At 45.6% G+C, this 23,848-nt stretch overlaps 1 protein-coding gene and 1 long non-coding RNA gene across 13 annotated transcripts in view; one reads left to right on the top strand and one right to left on the bottom strand.

The window, feature by feature from the left end:
- Positions 1 to 23,848, top strand: part of LOC137479248 (uncharacterized) — a 58,932-nt gene that overhangs the window by 4,804 nt on the left and 30,280 nt on the right. Inside the window, exons 2-3 of one of the 2 annotated variants that reach the window (XR_011002085.1) lie at positions 794 to 901; positions 1,931 to 1,982. This is a non-coding gene — a long non-coding RNA (uncharacterized lncRNA). Of the gene's footprint in view, positions 1 to 793; positions 902 to 1,930; positions 5,287 to 23,848 lie in introns of those variants that run through there. The other variant, XR_011002084.1, reaches the window with a different exon arrangement.
- LHX9 (LIM homeobox 9) lies at positions 1,978 to 23,429 on the bottom strand. Of its 11 annotated transcripts, none has more exons than XM_068199597.1 (7): positions 22,506 to 23,429; positions 22,130 to 22,262; positions 16,574 to 16,692; positions 14,681 to 14,883; positions 13,569 to 13,924; positions 7,808 to 8,010; positions 3,858 to 6,655 (listed from the first exon to the last, which is right to left on the bottom strand). In XM_068199597.1, the coding sequence occupies exons 3-7, from the start codon at positions 16,688 to 16,690 to the stop codon at positions 6,398 to 6,400; spliced, it is 1,137 nt and encodes a 378-aa protein (XP_068055698.1). In that variant the 5' UTR covers positions 16,691 to 16,692; positions 22,130 to 22,262; positions 22,506 to 23,429; the 3' UTR covers positions 3,858 to 6,397. The 11 variants fall into 11 exon arrangements, with proteins under 11 accessions (XP_068055697.1, XP_068055699.1, XP_068055701.1 ...); XM_068199592.1 differs by having other exon boundaries at positions 16,574 to 16,857; positions 22,506 to 23,427; XM_068199593.1 differs by having other exon boundaries at positions 16,574 to 16,857; positions 22,130 to 22,248; positions 22,506 to 23,427.

Below are 23,848 nucleotides of genomic sequence, written 5' to 3'. Positions count from 1 at the left end.
AGAAAGGAGTAGAGTTTAAAAAACTTATCATTTCTAATATTAATCATATTAGTTAAAATTAGAATTGTCTATATTTTATATCATTTGTTGTAATAAAATCAATCTGCAGAGGGGAACACCTTACAGTAAGATGCAAGCCAGGAATTCAGTGATTACCATAGATTTGTTTTTCTAGATATTGCAAGAAAAGCTGGCAAAATAATCTGTACACTTAGATTCATCAAGCATTACAGTTGGAGTTTTTTTGTCCAAAGCTATGAAAAGGAAAAAAATAGACCATACAAATGCACAAACTTCTAACATAAAACCTACTCCAGAAAAATGTTTTACGGTAAAGGAGCATCAGAACAAAAATTATGACAACTGCCTTTGCTAGAACGTGGAAGCACGGAGAGTTGCTTCCTGTAGGTTTGAATGACTTAAATAAATATGAAAGTACTGGTTATCTGAAGGCAAGACAAGGATATGTGTATAGGTATGTGTCGAGATAACTCTGTGTCAAGTGAGAAGCGCAAAAGAATTGTTCAACATTGCAGAATAACTGAATAAAGTCTCTGACACTGTAGTAGCTTCTGGAAATTCCAATAGTATAATTTGTGTCCTGCATTTGGCTGAAGGAGGAAGAAATATTTTGAAGTCAATTTAATGCATGTGCCAGGTGCTTGGATTAGCAGCTCTGAAGGATGAAGTCCAAAGCACAGAGCGGCATCGCTGTCCCATATATTCTGTCTCATTCTGAAGGTTATGCTTTCTTAAGAGACAAGAGTGTAATTTAATCTCCATGTTCATTCAGCTCCTGGCTCAAAGCCCACGGAATCAGAGAGAGAATATTTCACCAATTGCAGGAGGCTGCGGTGTCATCCTTCTGTCACTTGACCTGGTCCTGCGAGCCATTTCTCTGGTGAATAATTCTGAGGGAGACGTTCTAGGACTGAACAACTGGGCTTCTTTTTCAAGACCAGGACAGCAAAGAAATGCTGTGTCTAGACATGGATATGTATCCACTAGAAAGACCCCCGAGACATTTCTCACTCACAACAATACTGAAAACCTACCTTTGTCTTGCATTCTCCCAAGCCTTGTCTGAAATGTTTCCTTTTTTTCTTTCTCAGATAATGCTGCCCTTTCAACATGTTGGCTTTCTTAATGCAGGAGACAGTTCTGTGTCTTTGAAAAAATTTGGATTGTCTAAAGCCATTTGTCGGGTTAGTCAGAGCACTGTGTGCAGGACTGTCTCCAAACAAAGTTGTGTTGTTGAAAAAATCAAACCTTAATGTCTCTAATCAGACACAGAGGAATAACATTGTTCTGGTTTTATTTTAGATTTTGCCAGTATTTCACCAGGATTATTTAATTAATTTGTTTTTCTTATTTAAATGAAGTTAAAAATGCAGCACATGGACAAGACTAGAAATATCTCTGTTAAGTATTAAATCAGGGGGAGAAGAAATCCAGCTTATTGAAGAATGCAGTGATTTACAATGAAAAATTAAAATGCATGGGTTTTTTTCTTGGTCCTAAGCACCACCAAGTTCTTTACTGATTGGGATAATTAATGGTTGTAATATTTTCCTAAGGACAATGGGAGGAAACCACATTGTGGCTGTGACATGAATAATTGCTTTCCTCCATTTACTTACTTTCTGCAGTAATAAATACATATAAGGCTCAGCTTAAGAATTTCACAATATACTTAAATTTCTGATCAAGCTGATTTGAATTAAGTCCACCATGCTAACCTTTTTCAATACAACTTTAAAATATACTATAAAACTGTTGTTTAAACAATCCTTCCCATAATTACCACCAATAAATGATACCTTTTTATTGCCATTAGAACACTCTTAGTTACTGGTTTCCAGAGACTGCTGCAGTAACCTGTACATAACTTTGTGCTAAGTTGTAAGTAGTTGTATGGTTTTCTTTTTAGAATTCTGAAGCTGGAAAGGTTTAAGAAAACATGCAAAATGCTGAAGATACACGTAAGTGAAATATTTAATGTCCATCATTCATAAAAGTTACATTGTTTACATAGGGTTCATTAGTATATAATAAAAATGTCATCTTAATGAAAGATTTTCTGGCAAGTCTTTTATATGTTAATTTGTTTAACATATGCTTTGGCTATACAGCTAAATAGGAATATATTTTAAAAAATCTTTCTGCAAATAGTTGCTTAACAGTTACAAAACCTCATTACTAAGAACTGGTTTTTGTTACACTTTCTTGTTGGCTTGTAAAAATCTTCTGTGATTTGGACAGGGAATCTTAGGACCAACTTTATGTAGCAAACGTGCTCATTGCATAGTGACCATGTAAACAGCTCAGGGACTCACAAATTATATGCTTGTACTCTAAAGTCACTGTGTAAAGTACACACTGTACTGCTAGTGTTTTCTTATATTGATGAAGAATTTGGGGATTGTTTTATTGTTGATGCTGATGGGAATTTCTTTGTAAAACAAGTCAGTTTTATACAAGAAGTTAAAAAATTAACACCAAAGGAAATAATTTTACACTGTGCAATAGTATTGCTACCTCATTCTTTTTGAATTTAGATATCTATATATAGATATATATAGCATATTGGAACTGCACTGTACTGCTTCCTTTCAAAAAAAAAGTTTAAATTAGTTGGAACAATTTGCTATGTGCTTACATAAAGTTAACTATGTTTGCATCAAATAAAATGTTTATTAATGAAAGGTATTTTACAAGAAACATCAAAGAGAAATTCATCATACAGAAATGTACACTATATGTGACAGATGGAAAAGTGCATGCAGAGTTGTCTCATTTTAAAAAAATTAATTTGGAAACAATTGTACTAAAGTTACTGGGTTTTGATTCCTATGATCTCAGATGAGTGAAAAGTTCTCCTTGAATTTACAAAAATCCATTTAACAGATATGACTAGTACACATTAGCAAGCAAGTGGAATGAATGCACTCAGATTTTATTTTACAAGTACTTGTGCTTGACAAATGTGATTTTTTTTAAAAAAGAAAAAGTTTCTTCGAATATGGGCTGGATAGATTGCTGCCAGGTTGCTCTGGTTTTATACATAGGTTCTCTAAATTTGTTTTTGATACCACACAATTTGTTGAAGCCTTCAGTTCTGTTAATTAGACACCATAAAATAACGTATGTTTTGTTAACATTCAGGAAATGACATCGAGTCTTTTGTTTTTATTTTTTGGCTCAATAGATTTTTAAATGTATGATTATCATAACCTAATATTGTCTTTGTCTTCACTGCAGTGGATTTCCGATCAAACTTTTCCCCTTCTTTTAATACTTTAGGGAATTTTCAAACGTCGGGATGTTTGGCTGTAATGCCCCATGATTTGTTCTCCCTGAAAGAAATCATAGTGACAATTTATTAAACTACAGAGCAACCTGGCTTTTTGGGGTCTGCAATTCTATTTTGTGCTCAATATACCTAGCATTAAATCTTGATTCATTTCATCATACTATTTAGGTTATATTTGTCATGCAATTACTTTAGCTCCTAGTTTTCTGGCTCTTTTAGAGGGCTAAGACAGGGTTTCAGTATCAAATCAGTGGGGCATTACTTTGCATGTTCAAAAAAGGAGGTTAAAAGGCTAAAATCTAAATTTCACCAGCAGTAGCATATACATTGAATATGAAGAAATTGAAAACCTAAGAAGGAACTATACTTTAAAATATTTAAAAGGCCGTGTTTCTGTGTTTAATACCAATTGTTCATAGGTACCGTAAAAGCAAAGAGACACACGGGTACAGGTAGACCTTAAATTTTAAAAAAGAAACAAAACAAAAAACCCCAAACCAACAAAACAAAAAAAAAAAAAAAAACTGATGGTAAATAAAACTCCTTAGATTCAAAATGGTTTATTCACACAAATTTAATAGGATATATCACAATTGTTTGGTCCATAAATATTTAGGGGAAATAGTTTCTATACAATGCATTTATCAATAAACAAAGAAACATGGACAATTTTGCTAGACCACTTACTGTACTATAAACACGAAGCTCAATATATAAGATTATTGGATTTATCAACTATATCTGAAAGAGTGCACAACTGCTTTCTATGACATGTTTGTCCCCTCTAACAGGATACACCATAAAAAGAGTTTCAGAAATAAGAGGTAAAACAGTACAAAACTAGTGAGGTGTCAAAAGGGCTTAAAACAGTTAATTTAACAAACAACACATATATCCTGATTTTTCACAAACTTACTCCCAAGGTATATCATAAGGCACATAGTAGAACTGAGTTTTAATTAGTCTACTTAATAAAGTAGATCTCTAGTACCATATATTGTTCTGTCAAAGAACAAAATTTATAAGTATCAATATTTTTACCTGTAAAAGTGTATTAATAAAGATCTCAGCCTTACCAAGGTCTTTTGGTCTGGTTAGTGGCAAATGCCCATAAGGTAATAGAAATAGGAAAAGTCAAGATTCAATATCCGTAGAAGATGATAACCATACTTGCTAAATATATAATGGCAAACACACCTTTCTTCTATTACAGTGTTAACATCTCTTCCATCATCTTTTTTAAAAATAAGCTACTTTTCTGTGCTAATTTTCTAAAAACCCTGAGCAAAAATTACAATAATGCACTTTAATGTGGGCAGTGAACTGTCAATATGTAACCACACATTTATACAGCCAAAAAGGACACCTTTAAAACATATTAAATAGCCACTTTGACCACCAAAAAGAGATTTGATGGTGTCTAAAAAGTGGGGTATATGTGCAAAGTTATTCTTAACAATCCACTAAAAGCAAGACATAGATCTTGACTGGTTTTTGTTTGTTTTTGTTTCTGAGACTCTTCACAATCTAATTGGTGTTCAACTACAATAAAAGGATACAAATGAACATTCACCACTGCCCAGACCATTCAGACTTTTAGCTTAAATAAAACTAAAAAAAGAAAGATCACTATTGTAAACTAAGAAATGTATTCAGATCAGCATCCACAAGGCTTCTGAGTTTATCGGCTTTGAAGTTATTCACTGCCAATTCCTGGTTTTGTATGATTTTTGCGAACATTTTTTTCTTTTATACAAAGTTTAAAAAGTTAAAATATATGTTAGAGATATTAATGAACTAAAGATTTTAAGATCCTGTGTTAAACAGTGTCTGATACAATCTCAGGAAACATCTAAAGAAAATTCAAAATAGTAATGAATAAATTGTACTGAAAATTTTTTTCCTTAAACATCTTAATAAATTATATTTTGCTTATTTCCATTTTCCCTGAAAAAAAAAAAAAGTAGGATTTATGAGAAGTTCATCTGAATAGTACACATGCATACACCTTCTTGAAAATTATTTTTGTGCTCCCTAAAGTAACTGGGCAACCTCCTGTTTGCTTTGGAGGTACGGCATTGAAGCCATGTAGCCAACAGCAATTTTTATCTTTTTTAATTCCAGAAATTCAGAGCTGCTTGACAGACAAAAATTAAAACCCCTCCCTAGGCAACATTTCAGATCAGTTGGACTCTCCACTTGCATTATTACTTTAATGGCATCCGTATAGGAGTGAGCTCACTCTGGAGGGTTTTTTCCCGATCTTGCCTCCTTAATGTGGGGCACAAATTTGGAGACCAACAGCCTGGTCCTGTCATCCTCACCCACACGTGCTCTCATCACTGGGTCTCTCTCCAAGTCCTCCATCCAGGCATGGTTTCAGTGGTGGCCAAGGACGTCCCAGCTGGGTGCAGAACTGGCAGAGGAGTGTTTAGCTATCCCAGTGAGACTCCCCAGTGCTCAGGGAGAAGCAGGCTTGCCACTACTGCATTAGGAAAGAGCACTGGTACTTCCAGTCTGACTGTTTCCATGATTAGTTTAAGTCATTTTGTATTTATTTTTCAACATTTAAAAAATAAATAGTACAAAACTTTTGGATGCATTATGAAAATAAAATTAAATTTGGGGTTCTTAAATGCTGTAAATGAACATACAATCCTGAAGCAGCATTCTTTTGGATGTAATTAAAATGGTTTTTATCTGGTTATCAGGGAAGAATAGAATCTTCTTTTTTTAAGGGGGGAGGAACAATCAATTTTTTTCAAGGTTCTGGAAATAAGTAACATACAATTTTAAGAGGCACTTATTAGAATGATTCATCACCTTCTCTTCAGTCATTTGATAAATTTAAAGAATTTGAGTACAATTTACCAACAATAAATGTTCGTATATTATGGCAACATATTACTTCAAACTCATTTGCCAGGTGGCTGCAGATGCTACACATCAAGCTGTTTATTTTCCCAAATATTTTGTGGGTTTGTTTGTTTTTAAAAAGGCTTGAAAATAATAATAATAATTATTATAATTATAATAATAATAATAATAATAATGAAGAGTAAGAATTTAAAAAAAAATGAACTGTTAGAAAAGGTTCGTTAAGGTAGTTTGTGAGGGGCTCCCGGATTCGTGGCTGTCCAAGTTAGAGGTCACTGATGTCACTACAGTGATAGTGGGATTGGTCAGGTCTGTTAAAGTGGTCGCAGTGCCGGGTGGAGTGAGTGCGCCGCTGTCTGCTGAGGGCGGTGCCGGGAGCGAGGTGCCGTCAGCTTTATCGACACCCCCATTCTCCTGCCGCAAAAGGTTCCTTCTGAATTTGGCTCTTGCGTTTTGAAACCAAACCTGCAAACCAATCCCAATGGATTTCTTTACCGATGCTTGTTTTGCTTTGCTTATTTTTGTCTTTGTTCTTGCTTTTTAAATTCATTTTTGATGTTTGATTTTGTGTGGCACATCACCTAAGTCATTCTATAGCTTTTCTTGCTACTGGTGGTACCGATTCTCTGTGTACAGGCCCAGTGCTACAGGTGCTTACAGCCCTCAGAGAGCAGCCTTGAGAAAAATCTGCTCACTCACTTACCCAAAGAAAGCAACTCTCTTGATGGCCACATAGTGTTTCTTGGGTTGGGTAGCTTCAGGGTCAAGACACATAAAGATTGAGGCAAAGAGTGAGTGAGCAGATTTTTGCCAAGCCTGAAAGCTTGCCTTGATTATTTGAAAAGGCTGAAGAGGAAGGAGGGGTAATTACACCATCCCTGTCTTACAGATTGTTGATATGGGTCATCTAGTCTTTCTGTTCTGTAAGGTTCACTGGCAGTGTTTGAGGTGACATGTAACACGGACAGGAATTGCCGCTAATAGATTCTCCTTCTACCTCACTTGCTGCCCTTCTTTGGCACTCTGCATGTAATACACACCTCGTTTTAACTTCACTGAGCTATCACAGACCATATAGGGATTTTTAACATAATTTGCTAGGCCATCCTTCACAGGGAAGTGCCTTTTGACTATTCAGGCCCTTAAGGAAAACAGTTGTCTAACAAGCATTGAGAGGGGGAGCCAGCTGGTCCTGGAGGATCATATTGGTTAAAGCTTGCTTCAAACACATCAGGGATTTGCTTACTGAGGGGCCACATTAACTCCACCAGGGGAGCCCAAAGGCTTCACCCATAAAATCAGTAGATTTGCCACCTCTATGCTTAGTGCAGTCACCACAGAGAGACCACCCACCCCAGGAGATCTAATGGGTGGGTGACATTCTCTTCATGGTGAGGATGCAGCTAATCATAAACCACAGTTTGGTGTTTGGCTGCCTTGGGGCAATAAGGCACACACATTTGGCACTTCTGCTACGTTATACAGTACCCCTCTGCACACCCACTAGGGACACACCCAGTAAAAGTATTTCTATGAATATCGCTACAGTTACACATAAGGGGAAGGCTATTGGCTAGCAGGGGAAAATTCTGTCAAGCCTGTGATGTGGCTTCTTACCTGCAGAACTCTCTTGGTCAGGCCTGTTTTCTGGGCAAGCTGCTTGAGGTCCTTGGCATCTGGGTTGTGGTTGATAGCAAAGTAGGACTTCATGGTACGAAGCTGGTGGTGTTTGAAGGAGGTACGCATGCGCTTTGTTTTCTGGGATGGGGGATAAGGCTGCTGGTCTCTGTCCAGGTGATCTGCCTCATTCTCATTACAACCTGTTGAATAAACAAAGTGGAACAAGGAGTTAGTGGCCATGCATCTTGTAGGATGAATGAATCAAGGCAAAAATCTTGAATAACAGGAAGGAGGGAGGGAGGGAGGGAGGGAGGGAAGGAGGGAGGGAGGGAGGGAGGGGGGGAGGGGGGGAGGGAGGGAGGGAGGGAGGGAGGGAGGGAAGGAAGGAAGGAAGGAAGGAAGGAAGGAAGGAAGGAAGGAAGGAAGGAAGGAAGGAAGGAAGGAAGGAAGGAAGGAAGGAAGGAAGGAAGGAAGGAAGGAAGGAAGGAAGGAAGGAAGGAAGGAAGGAAGGAAGGAAGGAAGGAAGGAAGGAAGGAAGGAAGGAAGGAAGGAAGGAAGGAAGGAAGGAAGGAAGGAAGGAAGGAAGGAAGGAAGGAAGGAAGGAAGGAAGGAAGGAAGGAAGGAAGGAAGGAAGGAAGGAAGGAAGGAAGGAAGGAAGGAAGGAAGGAAGGAAGGAAGGAAGGAAGGAAGGAAGGAAGGAAGGAAGGAAGGAAGGAAGGAAGGAAGGACTACGATGGTACAATGATAAATACAGATGTGATAATTGATGAGACCAAAAGAGATCCAGAATATTATCATTTCCTATCTTTATCCTATGTCCCTCAGGCCTGTACCTACTAAGGGCAGACTTTGAAAGTTCTCTCTCCTTTGGCATTTATTTCAAACAAGTCTTTTCCCTGAGGTGATGGTTTTGCTTTGGGCGCTCAAAGAGTCATTTGAAATCTCATTCAGATTTTGAAATCTTACTCATTGAAACATTCTTAGCTTGAAAGAAGAGTAAAGGTCAAACCAGCATTTTGAATGTTCCTGAGCTTTTCCCCCAAATCACAAGCACCTATAAAAAGAGATGTACAGCAGGAAAGTTTGTTATGACAGTTCATCAAGAAAGCTGAGTTTTTTGCTGATAAAATGAATGCTTTTGGACTCTGCCTGGGAGTTTATATGAACTGCTTGAAACCCTGTGAAACATATCCAGGAAGCAGTTGCATCAAGACTTGATCCAGACCCCAAATCCCAATCAGCAGTAGGTCTTAGTTAGTACTAGTTTAGGACATTTCTACAAGCAAGCAGCTAGGGGCTCAAAGCTTGAAGAGTTTCTCTTCTTTCCCTGATTCCATATTTTCCAAGCATCTATGAAAGATAAGTTTGTTTCAGATTACATGTTTGTGGGTTTGAATTGTACACAAGGGTTGAACCGTTTGGGGATGGTGGCATCATTACTTCATATTGGAGAAAGAAATTACAGTATTAGCAAAAATAAAAGTAAGAAATGCATTTGTGCTTTTCTTTTCAGCTTAAACAAAAGGGTTAGCAATTTCTAGGATCTCATTTTATAAAGATAGTTCAGTCACACAGGAGAAAATTGATGGTGTCATCATAGCAGGGAATATTAATTAAAGAAGAGCTAATTAAAAATGTTTCAGAATGTCTGTAAATTAGACAGTTTCATTAGTTGCTCATTTTGATTTTTGAACTGCTTTCCAGTAGTTACTAGATTATTTACAAGGCCTAGCTGATCCCCATTCCTAATTGAGAGAGAGAGAGAAAGAAGAGAAAGAGGCAAGGCACACAATACAGACAGACTGATGTCGGCAGTGCTGAAAACAGAGACAAAGCAACTTGAAACCACAAGAAAATAAAAAGCTTCTTGAAGGTGTTTTCTCTTTTGAATTATAAGACAAGTCAACATGAACAGATGCTAGTAAGACAACACTTTGACAGAAAATCAGGTGAATATTTAATTATAGCTAGCTTTGCTCCTAGTCTTGGTAAGAAGTATATCTGTACTTTCAAACAAAGTAAGCTGACACTTCTGAAAAGACCAGGAGTTGAAAGTTGCTTTAAAAACAATTTCAGACCAGATTTGGATTGCATTTACTACTTGTTTTCACAAGCAATCACACTGCCTTCAGTCAAACTGCGTGGGCTGTAACTTATGAGCTGACATAAATCAGAGTACCAGAATTCAGTCCTCAGGTTTTACTTCAGAGTTGCAAGCTGCTTGTTTGTGTTGTTTTTCTTGGACCACTCAGGCTTATAGCAGCAACACAAAGTTCCTCAGGCTCCTCTGTCCTGCTTACTGCCTTTCTTTCTGTACTCTACTCTTTTTTTCTTCTTTTTCTTTTTGTCAGTGGTCTACTTTATTTCGGGTTTTATTTTCAAGAGAAAATGAGAAGAGGGCTCCAAGTATCTTCAGACAATCCTGGTTTGTACAATGGTTACAGCTCACTCTGTTTTGTACAGTGTTGTGTGGTTTGGCCACATCATAGAGCAGAGTCTTACACTATCTCCTGGAGAACTAAGGGAAAGCACAAAGTCAGGCAAGACACTGCTCATTTCTTTGCAGCAGGATTGGAGGGTTGTTTAATTTTTGCTTTCAAAAGAGCTAGAACAGTTTGCTTCTTATTATCAAGAATTCTTCAAGTGAACTCTTCATAGTTTTTCACACACACATGAAATAAAGTAAATAGCTCTTTGAGGAACAGATGTGTAAAATATTTTCCTAAGGAAATCTTCTTCACTATCTCATTTCTGTATCCTCTAAGCTGTAAGTCAACACAGTTTCCCTTAAAATACATATTAATTATATGATATAAGATGTAATATAGAGAAAGCCTTGAATGTTTTAAGTACTTTTGAATAGTTTCCTCCATTTTTCACATTAATTCCAGACAGAATGCAAGTATGAGTGATTTCTACCTCATAACATTTTGAGTTATTTATTGTGTTTCCACTTTACAACTGAGGGGCTGTGAAAACGAAATTAACTAGCAAACAAAATACAGAATAGAAAAGCTGTTGTAGATTCTGCAGCAGTCTGATTTTCCATTCTGGACCAGGGCTCAGCTCCCCTGTAACATAATGTGCCCACAAATCTAAGCCAGGGCCTGCTGTTTGGCTGTGAATGCACACATGCTCATGCTCAGCTGGGTGAAACTGTTGGCTCCATCGGAGTTTCGTTTTTAAAGCTCGGGGTCGTTTTCCATAATGGCTTGGCACATGGTATGGACACCGCGGCTGGGACTGTTCGGGAAGGTACTCGGCTTACTGCGGAGGTCACAGCCGCGGTGCCCCCAGCCCCGGAGCGCCGTGGGTGAAGAGCTGCGGGCGCGGCTGCGGAGCGCGGTGGTGTCCGGCTCGGTGCGCTCTGGCGCAGGAGCGGTGTGAGGGGCAGGGCTCTGCCGTGCCCGCGGCTGTCCCCATCCCCGCGGGGCGACAGGGCGGCACACACCGCGACACGGCCCGCACACCGCCCGCCCGCCACGGCCGGGGGCTGCGGGGCCTGCTGCTCCCTCGGAAGGCGGCAGCCATGCATCCGACATTTAATTTCTGCGGACTGCTTGCCCTTTGTAAATGATTACGTGCAAGAGCAGTTACTGAGTCACAGGGCAGAGAACGAAAAATGTGTGTAGGGAAGTGGCTGCCAATTAGTTAGAGGCTTTTTTTTTCTCTCAAGAAGCGGTTTCATCTGCTGCAACTCATTTCGTAGCTGTTCCAGATTCGCTTTCCTCCCCCTGGATTTGGGGCGCAGTGGGTCAATGGGCTGGAGCCGTTTGCACCGCATGCACGGTTTGGCTGCAAACTTTTTCGAGACCATGTGTCAACTCTGGACATAGCTAGATGATGCTTAAAAAAAAGAAAAAAATCACGGCCCTAACAGAAGAGATTTCTCAGCCATCTAGTCGGAGTCCAAAGCATCAGAGCGTTTGTTGGTTTGTTTTGGTTTGTTCTCTTTTCTCTCCGTTGCCCGGAGGATTCTATGAGTTCTCAATGCAATGAGCTGTTTTCATAATGGGCGGTGCTTTTTAATCTGATTTGGAGTCAGTGGTACATCTTATGTGGCCCGTTGTTGTAAAGAAGGGGAGTTTTAAGACCAGCACACAAAGATTATGTCAGCGTTCACAAATAATGTCTCTCGAGTCCTGATCTGAAGTTTAAGGGGAGATTTATCATATCCACAACTCTTCATCTTACCATAACTTCTGATTCTATTTTTAACGCTAAATTGTCCCTATGATTATTTCCCTTTAGGAATCTGGGGAATCGGGTGATGCTGTGTGGACCAGGGATAGAGACTAGAGCGGAGAGCGGGCACACGGGAAATCCACCATTGGAAGCTGGGGCTGAATGAATCCTGGCTGCGCTACAGGTTCCCCTTTCTTTAGCAGCTTTCAGGATTGATTGGAAGCCGCTCCGTAGCTAGGGATTCCAATGTCATCTTCAATTAACAAGGAACAATTAGCGCAGTGATTACCCTGGCTCCAAGGTCTACGCATCAGAGGAGATGAAATCGCCTTGCACAGCTCCCTGGTTCCCAGCTAAAGCCCGTTTCACGAGCGGCCCCAGAGGAGGTGCCGGGGGAGGGGTGGGAGGGCAGGGGGGCGGTGGAAGATTCCTTATGGATCTGAGTGGCAGCGGGTTGAACTTGGTGCAGGAGAGAGAGCTCCGGGCCGAGAGCGGTGCGCTGTTACCGACCCGCGATTGTCGGAAGGGGAGGCCCTGACCCCCTCCCAGCTCCCCAGTGGGGCCAGCGGTCCGCAGCCCTGGGCCCGGAGCCCCCGGCTCCCTGCCCCAGCCGGGACGGCTCCACGCTTCACGGGGAAGCACATCTTGCATCACTCCTGCTTCCCACGGCTTTCTTTCCTCTGTTACCGTCCGTGGAAAGCTTACGTTTCCCTAAAACGATTTTGGAATCGGGAGTTTGCCAGTTCCTATTTACCCTTCCTGCTTTCGTTCTTCATCTAATGAAACTCTGCCTCAACTGCTTGGTCATACCTGAAACTCCTTTACCTCTGGCCACTAGCACTGTTTATATACGATTTTGGTAGTCAAGTGACTGGAGTTATAGAGGGTATTTAATATAGGGCAACACTTGTTCCTTTCCTACTGTTGAGAGAACAGAAATCATTCTCCTTAATTACATTTGTTAGGGTTTAGTTACAGGAAACAACATTTATTCGTTGACCTCTTGTACAGTTTGATCATTTACGTGTCAGTAAAACAGAATTATTCAGCCTGAAGAATTAATCACTATAAAGTCCATATATAAATCGAGTTATATGCATACTACATTGGCATTGTAGGAACCATATATATATAACTTTTATTCTATTTTTTACTGATTCATTTGGTTACTCCTAATTTGAGGTTTAAGTGGTGAAATTTTTTAGCTAATCAAATATTAATAATGATAACTGTATCTCTGAGATTCCAACAGAGAAAGCTATGTGGTTTTGGGGTTGGGTTGTTTTTTTTTTTTTTTTTTTTTTTTTTTTTTTTTTTTTTTTTTTTTTTGTCTTTACCCTGGGAAGTGGCTAAGTTTGGGTGTTTGACATTAATAGGCAAAGACAGCCTTTGAGGAGGGCTGCTGTTAGCTTTCCTGCAAATGCTCCAACCCTCAGAGGGCTGTTTGTTTGATTTTCCAATGGTTAAGCAAGATTTGGCCTGGTTGAGTTATTCACGCACTGCCTGGCTGAGGGGAAGCCCGAGAACGCTGTGTTCGGGGGAGCGGGAGGCAGACTCGGCGTGTGTTTCCCACCTGAGTTGTAGCTGACGATGTCCACTCCCAAGGCAGGGCTCTTTCGTTTCCTGGGCCTCCCCTTCTGGACCGTGCCGGTGCCGTTGAAGTAAGGCAGGGCCAGCCCTCCGCTCTTGGCAGCCAGCTCGGTGTAGCTCAGCTGAGGGGGGTATTCTCCTTGCAAAAGGGACTCGAAGTGGGCCCTGCAGTAAACCAGGTTGTCCTTCATGCCAAAGTGATCGCCCGTGGTCAGAGTCTTGTTGCAGGTGGTGCAGGTGAAGCAGCTCAGGTGATAAACCGATTCCCTGGCTCTCATGACCATTTCAGAGGCTGAGATCCCAAGGTGGCAGCGGGCACATCTCTGCACGGAGAACCTTCTGAAGGAAACAGAAAAGTGGGCATCAACTAGAACGGCAAAGGCAGAGCTTGCCCCGGTGCCTCCCGCCTTCCCTCCCGGCCACGTGAGGGAGCCTGCCCCGACAGGGTCGCGCTCCCCCGGCCCCAGGGCGGCCCGTGACACCGGCTGTGGCCCCTGGCCCGCCTGGTGTCGGGACAGCCTCAGGGAACCGGCCCTGAGGTCCCAGGGGAGCGCCTCGCCCTCCCCGCCGAGCCGACCTTTTCTCCCAGGACTTTGGCGAAGGCCCTGCCGCTGCCCGTGAGCACGGGGCCAGGCGGGCCGGAGCGGGGGGAATGGGCCCCGCTCTCCTGGCGTTCCTGTCAAGACGAGAAGGGCCGCGGGGCGCTGGCCGGGGGACAGCTGTGACACACGGACAAGCGGCGCCCGCTCCCCGGGCCCGGCCGCGGGGCTGGGCGGGGCGGCGGGCTCCGGCCCTCGGGAAAACCGGCAAGCTGCGGCCAGAGGCGAATTTCGGTCGGGTCTTTACGGAGGGAAAGCGCCGAGCAGCGGGAGAGCCTTCGCCTGTTTGTGCACCGCCACACATGCTCAGTCAGCGCGTCCCCTGACGGCCCGCTCAGTTTGGAAACGTGCGAGACTTTTCTGAGGGGACTAAGGATTAAGGAATCGCTGACTGCGAAAAGCTACCTTTGAAAGCCCGTGTGGAGAAAAGAGCGTTTCGGTTCACAGTGCCTTTTGAGGGGATGCGTTTTGAACCCATGAGGACTGATTGCTGTACCTGTAGTAATCCTCCTTGCAGTAAATACTGCCGTCCTTGGCAAAGCAGGTGAGTTCTGACTCCAAAGCCAGTTTACATTCACAGCACTTAAGACACCTGAGGTGCCATTGTTTGTCAACAGCCAGCAGGTAATATCTGTCTGAGATCTTCCCTCCACAACCAGCACACAAAGCAGGCTTCTCGGGGCTCATGGGGGGCATGTTCTGCAAAACAACCACACCACAAGGGATGAGACAGGGAGAGAAAGGCAGGCAGGCCGGGCTGGGGACGGGTCCTGCGCAGGGCCCGGGGCTCGTACAAAGGCACGGCTCTCTGGGACCAAACTCCTGGCTCCCGGCGGGAAGTTTAAGGGGGAGCCGGGACCATCCCCGCTAGTAAAGTGTTTACCGTGATTCACAGTAAACCTCTCCTAACGATCTCATGTCATTTCAATGCATGAAAGCAACGGATTAGGCCGCAGTAGGAAAAGCAGAGCCCATTCTTTTCTGAGGTTCTGAACTTAAAGTCTGAGGCTTCCCCCTTTTTAGCGTTGTGATCTTAAAGCACTTCACAGGAACAGCATTTTAAAGTAGAAAAATACCGGTTTGCTGTTCCTAAAGTTTATGGCAGAGGGTTCAGGCTTGCACTCATTGTATGGTAAGTTTTCACACGTATTTAAACGAGCCGCAACCGCGTCTCTAAAGAAATATAGGCCTTTTAAAACAGGAATAAGAGAAAGGAGACAGGTGGATGGTGTAAAGAGCAGCGAGTATGAACGCTCACCAGCCCGGCTAGGGATGTGGGCAGAAAGGTGGCACGGGCTGGTTTCAGCTCAAACCAGTATCTTTTTCTCAGTAAACTTCTGCGAGTTCCCATTGATCTGCTCCCCACGAGGAGCGCCGCTCGGGACAAAGGGAGACAGAGGGACGGCGGAGACAAAAGCTCGGCCGTGAAACTTGGGGCAGCTTCTGCTGATAAAGTAACAGGGGAAAAAAAAACCCCAAACATCTTGTTCTAAAGTCTCAACTATTTTAAAGTGGCAACTCCGCATTCATTTTTCAATCTGTAGTTGTGTTCCTCGCCCCCTTTCCTTTTTAGCAATGGAAAGGTGAGTTAAATTTACATTGCAAATCCTCATGTAACAAAGCATGAGTTTAATTAAGAGAGGGGGTAAAGGACCCTATGTCCCAAAACCTTAAAACAGTTTTCCAGGCCGTTACTTTGTGTGCACAGCCTTGTGCGCGATCGGCGGAAGCCCTACAAGTTGGAGAAAAGGCGATCTCGGTTTGCACAAAGCCCAGCGTGACACTCGATTTCTCCCCCATCCCTTAGTACATATCTGAAAACTTTGGTCCTTTTGAGTAAGTAAAGAAGAGATGTTCCTTTCTAAGCAAAGTAGTCGGCCGGCATAACACTCAGAGAGAGTGGTGCCTCCGTTTCAATCACACACTTCAGACCAAAGACAGTTACGAAAAGTAAGTAGTCGCGGTTTGAGGTTTAATTTAGGAGGTGCCAGAAGCGCAGAATAAAAATAAAGCACATCTCGGGAGCTCCAGCTGCAGCCCTGCTCGCAGGGGCAGAGCGGCCGCAGGCAGCCGAACGGGGGCAAAAGGCTGCTCCGCCGCAGGGGCTGAAACCTCGTCCCTGCTACGGTTTAGAACAGTTTCCCCGCTAATCCAGAGAGCACACGCAGCGACATGGATTAGACAAATGTAAAACCGAGCCTGGCCAGCACAGCACCCAGCGTTGCGGGTGGGTTTACAGGGAGCGTCGGAAGGGGTTCCACAAGCAAGGGGTGACAGGGAAGGGACAGAGGGAAGCAGCGTCTTTCTCTTCCCCAAAGTCAGGGTCTGTCCCGATGCCGGTCCATGCTTGCAGGGATTCCCTTGCAAAGAGCGCCAGCTCCATTCTTACCGTATCTCGGCCGTTCATCTGTCCCCCTTTGGCCAGGCGGGACTCGGTCTTGGATCGCCTCTCCATCTCCTCCATGATTCCTTGGATGTGGCCTCCGGAGATCCCGTGGAAAAGCATGGCTGGGGGACGGAAAGGACAAGTATTTTCTTCTGCTCTGCACCCCACTATTTCCATATACAGACCCCAGAGTCTTTAGATCATCCAAAATGTTTACACCGAGGCGCACAGCGCAGGGAGGGAGGTTGCAAATAGGAGCTTCTCTTTGCGCAAGCACTGAGGGCTTCCTGAAGATGTGCAGAAAACAAACAAGGGGGAGAAAAATGTAATAATAATTAGTTTAAAAAATAAAATAATAAAAGCTAGCTAAAGGATCTTTTACTGTTCTGGAGAGATGGGGGCTTCTGACTGGAGAGACTTGGACCTGGGGCAGTAGAATCAGTCAGGAAAGGATATAGTTTTGAATACAAAGAAAGCAAAAAGAAGTGCTATTTTCAGCAGTCCCTGGTTGCTTTAAAGTTCCCAGTGCCTGTAGGTTGGATTTGGGACTGCTGCTTTCCGGAGCTCTGTCCAATTTGTTAAGAGACTAAAGCCAGCCCATTTTTGATAATTTAGTAGGAGGAGTTCTCTCCCTTGAGCTGCCACTGATTTTTATTCAGACAACAAAGACCTGTCATACTCCTCTCAACCCCTAGTGATGGGCAAGCAGTGACAAACATTACGGTCGGGGCTGTGGGTGGGGTGGGATTTATTACCTCCCCCAAACACAGAGTCCCGGGAGTTGGCGGCGACGGCGCCTGGCCAGGGGCAGGGTGGCCCGCTCTCCCCCCAGGGGGCCCCGCTCCCCCCGGGCCGCGCCGCGGGAACCTCCGTTCGGCGGCCGCTCGGGCTGGCCCCGCCGTGCCTGGCTCCGCCGCGGGAACGGGAGAAGGAAGAGGAGCGCCCGTGCCGAGGCGGGACGGAGCGGCCGGAGCGCTCCCGGCGGGCCCCGGGCACTCAGAGGTGCTGAGGCGGGGGGGGAGCCGCGGAGGCAGGCGCGGCCCGGATAGTTCGAGCGCTTCCCGGCGCGCTGCCCGCCCTGCTGCCCCGCGGTGCCCCCGCCCGTACCCGCAGCAGGATGCGGGCACTCCGCGGGGCCAGTCCCGGCCGGCCGGGGACGCCCTGGCTGGACTCTCTTCCCTCTCCCGCTCCCCGGCCGCGGACTGCGAGCGATCATTGTGTGCAGGGCACCGGGCGATGCATTCCTTCCAGGCTAATCTGTCTGCTCTCCCTCCCCTCCGTTCCCCGTTTTCCTACTTACTTTTCACACCACTCTTCCTTGCCTTTCCCTGAAACAGCTGCTGGCTGTTTCCTGACACCTCGATCCCTACTGAAGGATCTTCCTGGCGGCAGTCCTGCGCTCCCTGCTCCCAGGAGAACACTCCACACCAAACCCTAGCGCGACTAGTGAAAGAAGTACCCCAGCCCCCACTTCCTTTCCAAAGCATCCCAGAGACATCCTCAGGGGCTCCTCGAGTCACCTCTTCCATGTAACCCAAGATTCAGGCAGCAAGTTTCCTCCCCTCTCTTTCCCCCTAAGTAGCTAAAATTAATGTTATTTGCAGATTGAATGTTGTTACATTCCTCCGAGTGCCAGAATACAGCTCATAAAACACAATTTCACACAAAGATGAAGTCAATCAAGTGAAATAAGCCGGGATTTTTTTTTTCTCTGTTGGCACACTAGACCCTGGACAGCAGGGCTGCTATTTACTGTAAGTAATGTAATTAGCCCTTTTGGATGGAAATCAATGTGTTGTATATATGTGTGTGTTTTAATAAGAGAGTAATAGTTATAAAACCAACGAGTCTCAAAAAGGGCTGAGGGAATCTCCCTTAAAAAGGGCAGATCACTCCAGAAGCCGTAGTCTTCTGCAGAGCAGTCCCGGACTGGAAGAAAAAAAATATCTATGTGTAGGGAAGGAGGAGGGAAAGATAGGCTTTCCTTAGAGAAAACAAGTCAATTAGCACAATAAGACATCAGGAAAAATAAACAAGGTGATTCAATCCGGGATACGGGAGCTATTCGCTCGGGATCCCCAATCCTCCTCCACCTCCTCCTTCCCGTCGCCGCTCCGCGACACCCCGGCTGCTCGGGGAGACGGGCGGAGGTGCTTCCCTCTCGCCCGCAGCCCCGCCGGGGAACGGGAGCGCGGCCGGCACCCCCGCGGGGCTGCGTGGCCCGGGCCAGCCCTGTTGCGGGGCCGGCGGCTTTGTCGAGCGGCCCGGGAGGAGGGAAGGGAAGCGAAGGGAAGGGAGGGGCTGCGGCGCTGCGGGCGGGGGCGAACCCCTGTGCGGGAGGGTTCGCCCCGCTCGCCCTGCGCCCGCAGGTACCGCCGGCGTGCGCCCGCCTGGCTCGGAGAAACGCAGCGGTGGCTGTCGACAGAGGTAAAAAAAAATCTCCCTTAGAGACGAGTTTGTTTCTAATCGTTGCATATAGTCTTTGCACTCTACAAGCACGTTCAGGGTTTGTTCTGGGTGTTTTCCCCTCCGAAGAAAATTTTTCTGTATTCTCCTCCAGTTATGTTGTCGAGGTAACTCACCCTGCCCCTGTTTCACGTTGCATGTGCTCTCCTGGAAATGGTCTGCATTTCCCGTGGCGTTCGGGTTGCCAAAGATACCCTGGCGTGTGCCGACCCCCACCCGCCCGGGCCGGCCCCGCAGAGCCCGCTCGGAAGCGCCGCCGCTGTCCCGCTGTGACCGTGTCCCTGCCGGGCTGAGGACCGTCAAACTCATCGTGCCCGTCGGGAGCGGGGAGGGGTCTGAGGCAAGACCCCGGCTGCCGCTGGGCCCAGTTCCATCGGAAGCTAAAGTGGGGATCCTGTGCCCCCCGAGAAGGTTGTGCCCTCGCCTCGGGTGCCTCCGTTGCGGGCACCGCTGCCCTCTCCCCCATTTATCTCGCGTTTGCTGTCTCGGGTTCACCGAAACGCTCTGCAGGTGCGGCGTCAAAGCATCCAAGGCAGAGACACGGAAAATATTGTTTGCTAAATTCCCGTCTCTACCTCAGCTCGACGGCGCCGTTAGGAGTAATTGGACAGACTCATAACAAAACTCAGAAATGACTGAGCCTCCTCCGGTTAGACACACTTAATTAATTAGAGGGTCCTTTCTTTCTGCTCCATCAGGTACGGTTAAGGATACGCTACTAGCTACTGCTGCTCCAGTAAAGGAGGCCAGGGGTTTCCAAGGCGTTTTCTGATTAACATCCTAATGCTGGCAGACCACTTCTTACCTAAAGGGACACTAAAAGTTTGTTGCTGGCATCAAACGTGACTTCTCCGTTTCCAAAAGGCCTGTAGGAGATCAAGGTAAATCTATTTCAATGTTCCTGAGATCTCATTCCTTGCTGTGAACTGGAGCTTCGCTGCTCTAAGGCAGGCTGGTAGCGAGAGGTTGCCATTATAGCACGAGGGATTCCGTACAGTTTTGCTGGTTTGCTTGGGGGGTGGGGGAGAGAAAAGCTCACAAAGAACACGACAGGGAACCTAAAATCCAAATCTACGAGCCTGTCCCTCATGAATCCATCGGCATTAGCACTTTCCCTGTGAACGACAGTAGTTTCTCATCACAGAGATCTTTCATCTCCTTTTGCCGTAGCATTTGAGGAAGAATATCTGATGTGCAATATTCAGAATATTTTAGTAACGTGACAGGCGCTCTCGGTCTTTTCCTTTCTTTAAGGCTCTACCCGAACTCCCCAGGCTAATGGGGGGCTGATGGGGAGGATGAGGGATACATCGCTGTGGAGGTTTCCACAGGTACAGCGTTTGCCTGCCCACGCAGGGTTGGAGAGCTCCCGCGGACATCCCGCTGGCCCGGCTGCCCGCAGCTCCGCGGGCGCTGCCTGGAGCCCCTTCCACCTTCGCAATTAGCGTGTGCCCTGGGAAGATTTCAGCGTGCGGTCCCTGGGATCCGCTCTGCCACCGAGCCTGCGTTCTCCCTGGCCACGGGCTACGGGCTAAAGCCTATCACAGCGTGAACGATCTTGTGTTTAGTTCGGAGGATTTAGGACAAGGTCTATATGCAAATTAATAATTGACCAACAATAATTAGGAGAAAGGGGAGGGTGTTCAGGCGGGGGGTGGGGGTGGGGAGGAGGAGGTGTTCTTTGAGGAGAAGTGGTTTGGATTTCGCCTGCCGCATTTGAGGCCGTGGCGTGTCCGGGCTGCAGGCGCAGGGCACTGCCCGAGCCAGCCGCCTCCCGACCCGCAGGGCTCCAGAGCTTCACACCCTCTCCGTCAGCACCTGAACTTTTCAAGACGCTTTCAGTTTAATCATTTCCAGAAATTTAACGCGCGTAGTAATAACAGCAACAGGATTACGATCCTGTTGCCTGCGAGGAGGGTGGGTAAAGCCAGGTCTATTTTTAAATCCTAACGCTATTTTCTGCTCTACGAGCTTGTGGTGGAGTGCAGTGCTATTAATGATCAGTCTCATCTGTTTGTAAAGTCCGCGGGCACTGCAACCAATCTAGACACAAAGAAGGGAAATTTGAATAGGATTACATCTCTTGGTGGTGGCACCAAATGTAGCTAATACCGTTTTCAGTATTCAAATAGGTTGCGGTTTATTTCATCTCCATTTAATTTTTTTTTAAAGACATTATTTAAAATTCCACTTCGGAGTCAGATACAACATATTTGACCATCACCATCTTTCTCCTCCCTTGAGCCCTCTCGAGTGTTCCGTAAAGCAACTTTCGGATCGCTGTGCTAGGCACATTTTAAAGCTGGTGCATCGCAGCCAGACTCGGGCACCAGCCCGTCTCCTCCCCTGCCAGGCTGCGCGGGGCTGGCCGTGCGAGGGACACAAGCGCAGGGTGTCTAACTGTAACCGGCATCGGATTAAAATTCTCCAAACCTCCAATGTGCTTGTAGCTCCCGGTAATCTGAAAACATGTCAATTAAGACATATTCTTCTGCTTAGGGAGATGATACTTAAATAAGAAACAACTAGGTGCTTTACATAGAAATCCCAAATATCTTCCATAGTCAAGCGCTGTTACTGACCACAAACAAGTGATCATACAGCCAGAAGAAAGCAGGAGAGGCAGATTATTGTCTAACATGAAACTGTTCACCGCCCAGGACCTCAGCACTGTCAGCTCCATAGTTGTCTGGTATTAGCTGTAATCGTATTTGCACTCCGCTTGTAATTAAGCCATTGGAAATTATAATATTTTGCTGCTTTTGAAAAGGAATCCCTTACAGACTGGATTACAGACAGGTGAAAGAAGTCATTCCAATTAAAAAAGAAAAAAAAAATAAAAGAAGCACAAAAGAAGGGGCATTTTTTTTTAATTTAGCTGAAAGGCTCAGGCTTCTCAAGCTGAGCTATTTTTCTATTAAAACATGGATGCATGAAATGTTATCTGCGAATACACCTGGGAAAAGTACCGTTCTGTGTTGCTAAAAAAAATCCCAACCAAACAACACCACGACGCCAAAGAAACACCCTGCAAATTACATCCGTGAGGTCCAAATAGCTGCATTGCTAGCAAAGACTCATGCAGGAGCTTACCTTGAGACCTTAGAAGCTTCTTCCAAAATTGTACCCTCCTTAATGAGTGATGAGGGATGGGTTTTGAATGGAGAAGAGACGCAATGATCTAGCCAGTAGATGGAGGTTGTTCCTTGCTCCTAGCAGAGGATCCCTATGTTAATTAAAATAAACAAGCTGCTTGGTGGAAAGATTTTTTTTCCTCCCTTCTCTCCCTCTCTCTTCCCGCCCTCTGCATAGCCTCTGATACAGAACTGACGTGAATTTCTAACCTCTGACCTTTCGCCAATATGCACAGATACCTGCCTTTTATTTTCTGTTTGTTTCGAAATATATCCGAAAACAAAATAAATAAATAAGGAAGAAGACTGAATGAAAGCAAAAAAATAAATCCCACCTCTCGATTTTGGCTGGTTTGCTGGATTTTCTTGATTAGCTGTCTCAGCTCCTCAGTAATCAGGTGAGGTGTTAATGGGGAGGTGGTTGTAAATAAAACTAATAAAGCAAAGAACATATTAGGAAATTAAAAAAAGGCGAGGACTGAGTGGCTGTTAAAAATATTGTAGCGAGCTGAGCGTTTCCCCATCATGTCGTTTTTTTCGTTCTGCGCTTATTCACAGCTGAGCAGCAAACCCCGGGTTGTTGCCATCTCTCCACATTTTTTTTTCAAATCGCATTGAACCAACCATGGACTGCATCAACCCTTCCCACTTTCATAAAAAGCCTCTCAAATGGAGTCGCTAAACAGCAAACTTCAGCCTGATCTGATGTGATATGATATACGGATTCATGGAGCAACCTCGCTTTGCCAAACCCGATGAAACTGTGAGTTGTCATGCAATACTACGCAGTCAAACCTGGGATAATTGTAAAAGTGAACCCAATTTAACCCATTAGAATAAAATCAGATGCCAAGATGAATCGGAATCATTGCTTCTTAGGTGACAGTACTGATGACAATTGATCCACAGGCTCAAAACAATAGAAAAATATAGAGTCGGGAGTCATTTCTCGTACTTCCTCCCAGGGGGAAGCGGGGAGCCGTCGAGGAGGCAGGAGCCGGCTCCCGGCCGGGCTGCGGCGGGGCTGCGGCCGCGCCTCCCGTTGGCCCCGGCGGAGCGGCTCTCGCAGGAAGGAGCTCACTGCGAGGACCCTGTGACCGGGGAGCTGTTTTCGCAGCAGCCGCACGAGATGACTTCTCGCTTTGGCTTTGTTTGCCCGTTCCTCTTAACTCCTGCGACAGTTTCTGTCCTTCTCCCCTGAGCCATGTGACCTTCAGGTCTACGTGGCCAGCTTGGTAATCTATCTGGGGGAAAAAAAAAAGGCAAGGGATGCTAATGATCTTCCTCGGAGGTTGTCAGCGGAGCCCCGGCGGCGAGCGGAGGAAGCAGGGCGGACTCAGCTTCCCGCCGGGGTGCGCACCGGCGGGTGGGGGTTCGGCCGTGCCCTCTGGGCAGAGCAGCGGGTCCCGGTCTGCTCCGGCTCTGCCGGCGGGCCGGCAGCTCGGCAGCAGCCGGGGAGCAGCGCGTTGGCACCGGGAGCATCTCTCTCCACGCCCCGGCTCCGTCCCGGCCGGCGGGGGGAGGCCCCGCGCCCGCCCTCCCGCGGGCAGGGCTGGGGAGCGTGGGCAGCCCGGGGCGCCGCGGCAGGTCGTGCCCGTGGTCCTCGTGAACGCGGGCGGGCAGCAAAGGGCACATCCCAGGCGACAGCAGAGGCTCACCTGGAGAAGCCGGCCGGGGA

Source organism: Anomalospiza imberbis, chromosome 9 (genome assembly GCF_031753505.1).
Source record: "Anomalospiza imberbis isolate Cuckoo-Finch-1a 21T00152 chromosome 9, ASM3175350v1, whole genome shotgun sequence".
NCBI lineage: Eukaryota > Metazoa > Chordata > Aves > Passeriformes > Viduidae > Anomalospiza > Anomalospiza imberbis.
This window is presented reverse-complemented; position numbering and strand designations above follow the sequence as displayed.